General features: G+C 42.6%; 1 protein-coding gene across 2 annotated transcripts in view; it reads left to right on the top strand.

The window, feature by feature from the left end:
• Positions 1–12,453, top strand: part of enpp1 (ectonucleotide pyrophosphatase/phosphodiesterase 1) — a 58,389-nt gene that overhangs the window by 43,820 nt on the left and 2,116 nt on the right. For both annotated transcript variants that reach the window (XM_014143992.3, XM_045695607.2), the window contains exons 13-22: positions 116–243; positions 1,506–1,575; positions 3,936–4,023; positions 4,650–4,834; positions 5,089–5,128; positions 5,257–5,411; positions 8,772–8,907; positions 9,142–9,216; positions 12,073–12,208; positions 12,294–12,438. In XM_014143992.3, the coding sequence (XP_013999467.3) occupies positions 116–243; positions 1,506–1,575; positions 3,936–4,023; positions 4,650–4,834; positions 5,089–5,128; positions 5,257–5,411; positions 8,772–8,907; positions 9,142–9,216; positions 12,073–12,208; positions 12,294–12,438 (1,158 nt within the window). The remainder of the gene's footprint in view (positions 1–115; positions 244–1,505; positions 1,576–3,935; positions 4,024–4,649; positions 4,835–5,088; positions 5,129–5,256; positions 5,412–8,771; positions 8,908–9,141; positions 9,217–12,072; positions 12,209–12,293; positions 12,439–12,453) is intronic.

The following is a 12,453-nucleotide window of genomic DNA, read 5'->3' as shown; positions in this document are numbered from 1 at the left end:
CTGTGTTAATAAGATTAATTGAAAAATGATTTGCTTGCCTTAGCTCATGTCAAACAGGCCTCTCCCTCTGTCCCTTCATTGACTCTCTGCTCTTCTCTTGCTGTGTGTTTTGAAGTGCAGGAGCCCTGACCAGCCCATGAGGCCCTACCTCAAAGAGCACCTCCCCAAACGGATGCACTTTGCTAACAACATGCGCATTGAGAAGGCCCATCTCTACATGAAGCCTGGCTGGCAAGCAGCTCTGTATGTCATAACACAACTCTCTTGTTTGCTTTCCCTCAAGTGACAGATTCCCCCAAATACCCCCACCCTGACATTTTGTGTTTTTACATCTTTATTCATACAGATGTGGGATCTTAATTTGAACAGTTTCATCTCATGAGTAAAATAATCGTGCAAATGGGAAATTAGCTTTGATAGGCTATAGTTTAGGTGTTAGATCTACTGAGAGAAAGATAATTATGGGTTTTCAATGAAGGTATGTAAATCACAAGGCTCATTCTCTGCGACAACCGATCAAATTAAGATATGACATCTGTAGGAACCGTATACAGTATGAACCATAACCCTAAATGCAATTTCTTTGAAAACGCAACAATTTGTTTTATCACATAACCTAAGCTGCATTCTTAGCTTTACTCTGGCATTAAGCCAAAGTATCTGTTGTGGAATAACCTAAGTAAAAAGTACCATTTTAAATATTTATTAGTTACTTAAGTTAGCCAACTCATCACGGTTCACTCCTTTTTCAAGTCATGAGTTCCAGGCAAAACTAAATCCGCACCGGTTAGAACTACACATTGTCCATTGACATTCACTTTAAACGTTGTGCCTACATGCACTTGTCCCTATATGCATTTCTCCCTACATGCACTTTGAAAGCAGTTACAGGTACTTGCAAAAGGTCATCCCACTTTATATTTATACGGAAAAGTACAAAACTGTATGCACTCACTACTGTGGGTCGCTCTGGATAAGAGTGTCTGCTAAATGATTCAAAAGTAAATTGTTATTCGACAAGACGACTCACTAGCCCTAACTTGACCGCTGAAATTCTCAACAGCTGCCACACATGAAAAGTGATAGTTGGTCGCCGGTTAACAGAAAGCCTATTAACATACCAACAGACATTTTGTTTTGCCCATGTTTGGGCATGTTTTTTACAGATGTCTTTAATGGGTGCTGAAAGCTGTTCCTTGTTGTTATGGTTGCCACAGTTGAGGATGTGAGCTATTGTTTAGTTGGGCTGGTTTATACAGCTGTCCAATTGATAACCCCTCAATTTTAGTTGTATAAATATATATAAAATACAGATAACTCAGTGTCATGTCATTAGTAAAGATTGAAAAAAGTAAGGGGCCTAGACACCTGCCCTGAGGAATTCCTGATTCGACCTGGATTATTTTGGAGAGACTTCCATTAAATAACGCCCTCTGTGTTCTGTTGGAGGTGTGATGTCCTTTCTAGGAATGGAATAATGTTTTTTCATCTCTGTTCGTCCACAGACAACCTAAGGAAGTCAAGTACTGCACTGGTGGATTCCACGGCTCGGATAACGTCTTCAAAAACATGCAGGTCAGGGAAGGGTGAGAGGGATGATGCTGTACTTCCGTTGATACTCTGTGATATTACAGTATGGACACGTGGTTATGTACACACCCAGGGAAACCCATCCAAACATAGTCTCTAACTAAAAAACAGCTAATGCTAATAGCTACATTACACTTGAATCACATGGAGATTAGCTAAACAACACAACTCGCTTGTTTTTATTTTGATGTGATGAAGTTCTATGATGAAAGCACTACAGAGAGGTAGCCTGAGTCCCAGATCTGATTGTGCCATCTCTTACAGATATAGGATCTTAATTTGATCACCCTTTTGATGCTGATTTGTCACATGCGCCAACTACAACAGGTGTAGGTAGACCATACCGTGAAATGCTTACTTACAAGCCCTTAACCAACAATGCAGTTCAAGAAATAGAGTTTATATTATATAGTAAATATTTTCTTAAGAAAAACTATCGAATCAAAAGTAAGAAGAAAATTACATAACAATAACGAGTCAATGTGCGGGGGTACAGGTTAGTCGAGGTAATTTGTACATGTAGGTAGAGGTAAAGTGACCACGCATAGATAATAAACAGTGAGTAGCAGCATTGTAAAAACAAAGTGGGTGTGGGTGTCAATGTAAATAGGTCAGGTGGCCTTTTGATTAATTGTTCAGCAGTCTTATGGCTTGGGGGTAGAAGCTGTTAAGGTCCTAGACTTGGCGCTCCGGTACCGCTTGCCGTGCGATAGCAGAGAGAACAGTCTATGACTTGGGTGACTGGAGTCTTTGACCATTTTTTTGGATCTTACTAGGTGACACCACCTAGTATATAGGTCCTGGGTGGCAGGAAAAGCAAACTTGTAGTGTATTTGAGTTTTTAAAAGGCTTCTAACATTTGTAATTTTCACTTTCAAATTTCAGACTTGATTTGCCGAAAAATGTATCAACCCCTACAAAAAAGTCCATTATAATCCACATTTCCTGTAGCTGCAGGATTATTTTCCTGCTGTAGCAAACTGGCTCAAATTAAGATCCAAAACCTGTATGGCCATTCTCAGGCCAAATGTCCCAAACAGATCTGGGAGCAGGCCACTACAGAGGAGCCCCAGTTCGTTAAATCATGCCTGACATTCTTTAGGTTAAATCAAGCTGTGTACTCTGAGAGAGTCAAGTCTTTCCCAAAGTAAACCCACTGCAATACCATTACCTTTTACAGTACAATGTCCTCCCATTCGGAGTTGTTGTTTTCCCATGTACATTTTTACTATTTTTACTATGTTTACTATGTTTTACTAGATTTCTCCCCATCTCCATGTTAGTCTTTATGATCGGTCTGTGTATGTTTCCGGCCTTAGAAAATCACTCCCAAAATAAGCCTGCTGAAATACCATCCCCTATAACAGTATGCTTTGTTCCCATTTGTGTTGTGTTCTATCATGGCTATGTTTACTAGACGTCTCCCTGGCGTCTCCCTGTTAGTCTTTATGTTTATAATAGGTCTGTGTATCTTTCTAGATGTGGTCACACCTGGAATGTGTTGGTATAATTATCGCTGGGACTTTACTCGCTACCCTAAATAAAACAGGTGCATAAGTCAAATGAAAGTCTGCTGAAAATATCTTCTGTGTGTCTTGCTGCAGAGCGGAAGAAAAACAGACATAGCTAGCAAGTAGCGACATCATCTATTTACTTTAGTAGCCACCCGCGTTTTAAAGGGGCAATCAGCAGTTACTACATACATTTTTGGACTTATACATGAATTATGTGCCCATTGACTCATGAAGAATACAAGTTATGAATGCCTCATTAACTGTCATACTCCATCAGAACCCAAAATATAAGTTTGTTTTTCTTAAATGTTTGTAAAAAAAAAACGTAAATGTAACCAAACACTATACAGCCGCAACATGGTTAAAACTATCATTTTGATTTCATGGATGGTTAGTCCTTGCATCAATAGCTCTGAATTTGAGAGTGGTAGATTTCTCCAGCCCCATCTCTCAGCTTTTTACTTAAACAAGGGCTGGGAGTCCCCTTGTTATTGTTTCTACTGCTGATTGCCACTTTAAGGCTTATCTTATGATTATTGCAAAATGTTAATTGCTTTTCAACCCACCTTTTTGGAAGGTCGTTTAAGTACTTAAACTCCCACACGGTTTACTTTTAGCTATTCTGATGTTTACACATGGTCTATTTGTGCTTTTGACTCCTTCGTAGGTGGAGGGAAATTCGAACTAAATGAGATGGTGAAATTGTGGTTACTTTGTTCTTCTCTCCATATCTAACATGTCTACTCCACTGTCATGAATAGCATGTCTCTATCTATTCATGTGTCAGTTATTCTAGTGAAAGTGAATGAAGTTTGTTTTTGTATTTTTCAGGCCATTTTTATCAGTTATGGACCAGGGCTGAAATACAAGACCCAAGTTGCACCTTTTGAAAACATTGAAGTCTACAACCTCCTGTGTGGTAAGCCTGTTAGTCAATGGACCCTTTAACATGGGGACAATGTCCTGTTGCATAAATAGAAAGGGTTAGCCTGGGTGCCAGTCTGTTTCTGCTCTCTTGCCAACTCCTGATGGAGTTGGCAATAGTTGGCAATAGATGTACTATTGTAAAGTGGTTGTTCCACTGGATATCGTAAGGTGAATGCACCAATTTGTAAGTCGCTCTGGATAAGAGCGTCTGCTAAATGACGTAAATGTAAATGTCATGCCAAAGGAGTGGAATGATATCTAAACAGACTGGTACCCAGGCTAAGTATTACTTCTCTAAAGTGAAACTATTTCAGCAGGCCAAACTGGCTTTACATTCATTGTAGCATCATTTCAACCACTTCTATACAGAACTCCCGAGAATATTTCTCAACATTGTGATACATTTCAAAGAGGATGTTCCAGTTGTGAAGGCCACAGCACCACCGCTGGAAACAAAGTCCATAGTCACACAGCTATTCTGTACAGTTAGCCCATTAGATCAAATCTAGTCAGTTAAAGAAAATACCTTTTCAACTCTACTATCACTTTATTTCTCACCCCCCCCCCCCCCCCTCCCGTCTCTCTTTCTATCTATCACCCTCTCTCTTTGCCTGTCAGATTTGTTGGACGTTCCCCCCGCTCCTAACAACGGGACCCATGGGAGTCTGAACCACCTCCTGAAGAACCCTCCCCACCGCCCCGTATACCCAGCTGAGCTCTCCTCTGACTCCACCTGTAAGGCCAGTGGCCCTGCCTCCTCTGACGACCTGGGCTGCAGCTGCAGCACCCGCACCAAAGAAGCGGTATGACCAGGGGGTACAATCAGGGAGGGGGGGGGTGTATCCTCAAACTCGCACATCCACCCCCAGAGAGCAGGACTGGGAGGGAGGGGTAGACAGAGGGGATGTCCTGTCCATGACACTCTAAATCCTCAAAGTTTGAAAGGTGCTTCATTGAAAACTAATATTTATCCTCACTTTATGATTGATAACCCAGAAGCACTCATTAGAGGGAGAGATGTTGACAGACACACTAACATGCTGAAAATATGTTTCAGGAGAAGACTATGAACAGGCAACTCATCAAAGACAATTCCAGTGAGTACACACTTCATGGGGTCTCTTTTGTAATGGCTTAGTAGTAAAAGCTTTGCCAGACACTCCAGTTAGCTTAATCATGGCTCTATTTTGTCAATGATTGTTTTTTTCACCCTCCCCTCCCTCAGATTCCAGAACCAAGGCTCTTCACCTACCATATGGAATCCCTCGAGTTCTCCAGGAGAATTCAGAGTACTGTGTCCTGCACCACGCCGACTACATCAACGGTTACAGCAAAGATACTCTCATGCCCTTATGGGTCGCCTACACAATTAAACCACTGGTGAGTCTTTTTGTGCTTGTGTGAACGACCAGGGTACATACCTAGGTATGTGTTAGTCTGCTTAGCTAAAGCCAAGGCATTTGCTTGGGGGAGTTAACGCAAGTCTTCAGAATCTTAGGAAATGTTACCCCTCACGCGAGCGTGGTTCTAAACCACCTCCATTACACTATGTCGTGTTGGAGATGCACTGTTGTATTATGTTTCTCTGGTTAGTGTTAGTGTTTCTCTGGTTAGTGTTAGTGTTTCTCTGGTTAGTGTTAGTGTTTCTCTGGTTAGTGTTAGTGTTTCTCTGGTTAGTGTTAGTGTTTCTCTGGTTAGTGTTAGTGTTTCTCTGGTTAGTGTTAGTGTTTCTCTGGTTAGTGTTAGTGTTTCTCTGGTTAGTGTTAGTGTTTCTCTGGTTAGTGTTAGTGTTTCTCTGGTTAGTGTTAGTGTTTCTCTGGTTAGTGTTAGTGTTTCTCTGGTTAGTGTTAGTGTTTCTCTGGTTAGTGTTAGTGTTTCTCTGGTTAGTGTTAGTGTTTCTCTGGTTAGTGTTAGTGTTTCTCTGGTTAGTGTTAGTGTTTCTCTGGTTAGTGTTAGTGTTTCTCTGGTTAGTGTTAGTGTTTCTCTGGTTAGTGTTAGTGTTTCTCTGGTTAGTGTTAGTGTTTCTCTGGTTAGTGTTAGTGTTTCTCTGGTTAGTGTTAGTGTTTCTCTAGTTAGTGTTAGGGTTTCTCTGGTTAGTGTTTCTCTGGTTAGTGTTTCTCTGGTTAGGGTTTCTCTGGTTAGGGTTTCTCTGGTTAGTGTTTCTCTGGTTAGGGTTCCTCTGGTTAGGGTTCCTCTGGTTAGTGTTTCTCTGGTTAGGGTTTCTCTGGTTAGGGTTCCTCTGGTTAGGGTTCCTCTGGTTAGTGTTTCTCCGGTTAGTGTTTCTCCGGTTAGTGTTTCTCCGTTAGGGTTCCTCCGGTTAGGGTTCCTCCGGTTAGGGTTCCTCCGGTTAGGGTTCCTCCGGTTAGGGTTCCTCCGGTTAGGGTTTCTCTGGTTAGGGTTTCTCTGGTTAGGGTTAGGGTTTCTCTGGTTAGGGTTAGTGTTTCTCTGGTTAGTGTTTCTCCGGTTAGTGTTTCTCCGGTTAGGGTTTCTCTGGTTAGTGTTAGTGTTTCTCTGGTTAGGGTTTCTCTGGTTAGTGTTAGTGTTTCTCTGGTTAGGGTTTCTCTGGTTAGTGTTAGTGTTTCTCTGGTTAGGGTTCCTCTGGTTAGGGTTCCTCTGGTTAGGGTTTCTCTGGTTAGTGTTAGTGTTCCTCTGGTTAGGGTTTCTCTGGTTAGTGTTTCTCTGGTTAGTGTTTCTCTGGTTAGTGTTTCTCTGGTTAGTGTTTCTCTGGTTAGTGTTTCTCTGGTTAGTGTTTCTCTGGTTAGTGTTAGTGTTTCTCTGGTTAGTCTTAGTGTTTCTCTGGTTAGTCTTAGTGTTTCTCTGGTTAGTGTTTCTCTGGTTAGTGTTTCTCTGGTTAGTGTTTCTCTGGTTAGTGTTTCTCTGGTTAGTGTTTCTCCGGTTAGTGTTTTTCCGGTTAGTGTTTCTCCGGTTAGTGTTTCTCTGGTTAGGGTTTCTCTGGTTAGTGTTAGTGTTTCTCTGGTTAGGGTTTCTCTGGTTAGTGTTAGTGTTTCTCTGGTAAGGGTTTCTCTGGTTAGTGTTAGGGTTTCTCTGGTTAGTGTTAGTGTTTCTCTGGTTAGGGTTTCTCTGGTTAGGGTTCCTCTGGTTAGGGTTTCTCTGGTTAGGGTTTCTCTGGTTAGTGTTTCTCTGGTTAGGCTTCCTCTGGTTAGGCTTCCTCTGGTTAGGCTTCCTCTGGTTAGGCTTCTGCTGGTTAGTGTTAGGGTTTCTCTGGTTAGGCTTCCTCTGGTTAGGGTTTCTCTGGTTAGGCTTCTGCTGGTTAGTGTTTCTCTGGTTAGGGTTTCTCTGGTTAGGGTTTCTCTGGTTAGGGTTCCTCTGGTTAGGGTTAGTGTTTCTCTGGTTAGTGTTTCTCTGGTTAGGGTTTCTCTGGTTAGGGTTTCTCTGGTTAGGGTTCATCTGGTTAGGGTTCATCTGGTTAGGGTTCCTCTGGTTAGGGTTCCTCTGGTTAGGGTTCCTCTGGTTAGGGTTCCTCTGGTTAGGGTTAGGGTTTCTCTGGTTAGGGTTCCTCTGGTTAGGGTTTCTCTGGTTAGGGTTTCTCTGGTTAGGGTTTCTCTGGTTAGGGTTCATCTGGTTAGGGTTCATCTGGTTAGGGTTCATCTGGTTAGGGTTCCTCTGGTTAGGGTTCCTCTGGTTAGGGTTCCTCTGGTTAGGGTTAGGGTTTCTCTGGTTAGGGTTCATCTGGTTAGGGTTCATCTGGTTAGGGTTCCTCTGGTTAGGGTTCCTCTGGTTAGGGTTCCTCTGGTTAGGGTTCCTCTGGTTAGGGTTCCTCTGGTTAGGGTTCCTCTGGTTAGGGTTAGTGTTTCTCTGGTTAGGGTTCCTCTGGTTAGGGTTCCTCTGGTTAGTGTTTCTCTGGTTAGTGTTTCTCTGGTTAGGGTTTCTCTGGTTAGGGTTCATCTGGTTAGGGTTCATCTGGTTAGGGTTCATCTGGTTAGGGTTCCTCTGGTTAGGGTTCCTCTGGTTAGGGTTCCTCTGGTTAGGGTTAGTGTTTCTCTGGTTAGGGTTCCTCTGGTTAGGGTTCCTCTGGTTAGGGTTAGTGTTCCTCTGGTTAGGGTTCCTCTGGTTAGGGTTCCTCTGGTTAGTGTTTCTCTGGTTAGGGTTCCTCTGGTTAGGGTTCCTCTGGTTAGGGTTCCTCTGGTTAGGGTTAGTGTTTCTCTGGTTAGGGTTCCTCTGGTTAGGGTTCCTCTTGTTAGGGTTCCTCTGGTTAGGGTTCCTCTGGTTAAATAAAGGTTCAATAAAAAAACTAACTGGTTAGGGTTTCTCTGGTTGCTTTTCTAGTTAGTGTTTCTCTAGTTAGTGCTTTTGGCTAGGATATGAAATAAGTTGTAAAGATGTGTGAAGTGCTGAGAGCTGAGCTGCTGCCCAGGCCCTGCTAGCTGGCTGTAGATCTTCCTAACTCGTGCTGGCTTTCACAGCTTCTTGTGTTTGTTATTATGTGGTGAAAACCTCAATGTAAATCAGGATGTCTCTCTACAGTATATCTATCCCTGGCTTTCGTTCTATCTCAACATCCTCATTTTCTTCCATTACTTTCTATCTAAAAGCTATTAAGAGGAAGGAAAGTAGATGATTCATGGTTTTATTTTATCTGAGTAGAAGTTAACGGGAAAAGCACTATCGTAATGTATATATTGAGTCAACCCTGCAATAAGGAATGAAACCAGGTTCACAGAACTAATACAAGAGCTCAAGAACTGGAATCATCTCTCTCGTCCCCGTCTCTCTTATCAGAACAATGTTCAGCCACTGAGTCCAGTAGCGGAGGCCTGTGTCCGTGCAGACGTCCGTGTGGCGCCGCTCTTCAGCCAGAACTGTGTCAGATACAAGGACAACCCTGCGCTGTCCTACGGCTTGTTGCATCCACCCAGTGAGTACATGGGAGGTTACACCCCAAAACCTTTTGTTAAATACCTACTCCATATTACTGTACATGCATATAGCCAGCGGTGCATCAGATTCTAACACTAAATCAGGACAGTTCTCATACAACTTTTGAAGACCAGTTGATGATTTAAATGAATTGAAGTGTTTAGTGTGTTTAGTGTGTTTAGTGTGTTTAGTGTGTGTGTGTGTAAGTGATTAATTCATGTTAATGTTTCAGATCTGGGTGCCAATGGAACAGAGGCAGAGTCACTACTCACCAGCAACATTGCGCCCATGTACCCTGCTTTTAAAGGTGAGCAGGTCAGGCTAGCTGGCTAAGAGACAGGAAAATCTCCAGTACTGTGCAATAATAGCTCAAACACTCAACAAGGTATGTGTGATTTCTTATGGAGATGCAGCTTCAGGAAATTACTTCTTAGGACACAGTGTGTCTTTGCATGATGTATGTATAGGCCTAATGTAAGATTATTCTCACTGGACTAATGGGTTTGTACTATACTGATCAAAAATATAAACGCAATATGTAAAGTGTTAATTCCATGTTTCATGAGCTGAAATAAAAGCTCCCAGAAATTGTTCATATGCACAAAAATATTATTTCTCTCAAATTTTGTGGACAAATTTGTTTACATCCTTGTGAGTGAGCATTTCTCCTTTGCCAAGATAATCAAGCCACCTGAAAGTTGTGGCATATCAAGACGCTGATTAAACAACATGATAATTGCACAGGTGCACCTTGTGCTGGTGACAATAAAAGGCCACTCTAAAATGTGCAGTTTTGTCACACAACACAATGCCACAGATGTTTTGAGGGAGCGTGCAATTGGCATGCTGACTGCAGGAATGTCCACCAGAGCTGTTGCCAGAGAATGTAATGTTCAATTCTTTACCATAAGCCGCTTTAGAGAATTTGGCAGTACATCCAACCGGCCTCAGAACCGCAGGCCACGTGTAACCACGCCAGCCCAGGACATTCTTCACCTGCGGGATAGTCTTGAGATCAGCAACCAGGGTCTTGACCTGATTGTAGTTCGACTGTTGTAACCGACTTCAGTGGGCAAATGTTCACCTTTGATGGCCACTGGCACGCTGGAGAAGTGTGCTCTTCACAGATAAATCCCGGTTTCAACTGTACTGGGCAGACGTGGCGTCATGTGGGCGAGTTGTTTGCTGATGTCAACGTTGTGAACAGAGTGCCCCATGGTGGCGGTGGGACTATGGTATGGGCAGGCGTAAGCTATGGACAACAAACACAATTGCATTTTATCAATGTAAATTTGAATACATAGAGATACCATGATGAGATCCTGAGGCCCATTGTCCTGCCATTCATCCATCACCTCGTTTCAGCATGATAATACACGGCCCCATGTCGCAAGGATCTGTACACAATTCCTGGAAGTTGAAAATGTCCCAGTTCTTGCATGGCCTGCATACTCACCAAGGATGCTCTGGATTGGAGTGTACAACAGCATGTTCTAGTTCCCGACAATATCCAGCAACTTCACACAGCCACTGAAGAGGAGTGGGACAACATTCCACAGGCCACAATCGACAGCAGCCTGATTAACTCTATGTGAAGGAGATGTCGCACTGCATGAGGTAAATGGTGGTCACACCAGATACTGACTGGTTTTCTGATCCACACCCCTACTTGTTTTTTGAAAGGTATCTGTGACCAACAGATGCATATCTGTATTCCCAGTCATGTGAAAACCATAGATTTAGGGCCTAATGAATTTATTTCAATTGACTGATTTACAGTTCATATAAGGAACTCAGTAAAATCTTTGAAATTGTTCCATGTTGTATTTTTATATTTTTGTTCAGTGTAGTTTCTGTCAGTTTTACTTTTACTCTTAGGCCTACTCTTACAGCATGTAACACTCCCAGCTTGCATCTCTATTCTATTTTGAACTAGCCTTGGCCAATTAGGTATACATTTCAGCCCAAAGATCCAGCGGAGATAACGTACTAGGACAGTTTTTTTCCCCTGGTATTTCCTGTTCGATCCTAGGAAAAATGGTACGATCTAAGGTTCTAGTTGAACAGTGGAAAAAAAGCTGACTCCATAGTAAATATTGAACTCTTAACAACAAGCTGTAGATTTAGGAGCAGGGTTTAAAACTCTTTCACACCAACTGAGATATCTCAGATTGGTCTGTCACATAAAAGCTTCCCTGTGCATGAACATGGTAATTTGACCGTGGTCATAGAGAGCCATATTTATTCAGTAGACATAGGATCTCTGTTACATTTTGCCTAGGGGACAGTAGTGTACAGTAATAGTGCAGCAGGGAGTTACCGTATTATCAGGCAGTGGTCACGGTAAAAACCCAGCCCACTCACTAAGCTCTCTTTTAGTGTTTTATTGTTCACTTTCCATTCTGTGTAACTGGCTCGACAAAAGTGATTGCTTGCTATGCTATTCTAAAGAAGGGGAGTTTGTTACGTTCAAAATCCCACCCCATTTTGTACTCTGTGCTTGGCACGTAATGTCATTTGTGAGAACATGAGCACTCCTGATGCAACATTCCTATAACAACTTGTGGTAAAGTTACTCATTGACCGTCAATGTTTTGGTAGTAGAGCTAAAGGTGTGTTCCTGACTTTCCCAGACAGACAATGTTGCTAGTGTGGGGTCATGTCTACTCTGATTGAGAATAATACCACAGAGTTTTAAGTACTGGGCTGTAGGATACCGTTTGGGACTCAGTCATGGGATAGCGGTCAGGATGGTACAATTTGATGCCACCTTGTGGGTTCCATATTGATGAAAGTGAGATGCAAATGGTTGTTACTTTTGTTGATGGTCGTGGACACAGGTAATCCATCATAAAAAGGGGTTTATGAAGTATGATATCATATCATGCAAGGGGATTTAAAAAATCCATGAACAGAAGCACTCTGGATAACTTTACAAACACTCACTGCCCTCTGGTGGCAAATAGTGAAAGTCTACAGAGTAGAAAGGCTGATAAAGGATCAGCCCCCGACACTGTCCATGTTATCACATTTATTATGATCTAAATGGCAAAACTGATTCTAGATCAACAGTCATACTCTAAGACATTTTTGTGAATACGGGCCCTGAAGACATTGTTGAGTGACTTCTCGTTTTAATAAGTATATGATCGTACGTTTGCAGATGTTTGGACGTACTTCCATGACGTCCTCCTGGTGAAATATTCCCAGCAGCTGAATGGGGTCAACGTTATGAGTGGACCTATCTTTGACCAGCACTACGACGGACACTTTGACACTCCTACAGTTAGCACAGCACAGTAAGTGTTCATCATCCATGAGTGTTGTTGCTTTTTTTGAATTCTCAGTTGTACATGAACATGTTTCCATCTTTCTCTCCTGCAGACACGAGGCTCCCATCCCCACTCACTTCTATGTGATCCTGACCAGCTGTGGGAACTCTTCCTTCTCCCCTGCTGACTGCCAGGGTCCCCTGGAGACGACCTCCTTCACCCTCCCCCATAGACCAGACCACACTGAGACCTGTGCTGTGAGTCACACCGCT

The sequence above is a fragment of the Salmo salar genome, chromosome 15, assembly GCF_965601325.2.
Source record: "Salmo salar chromosome 15, fSalSal1, whole genome shotgun sequence".
NCBI lineage: Eukaryota > Metazoa > Chordata > Actinopteri > Salmoniformes > Salmonidae > Salmo > Salmo salar.
This window is presented reverse-complemented; position numbering and strand designations above follow the sequence as displayed.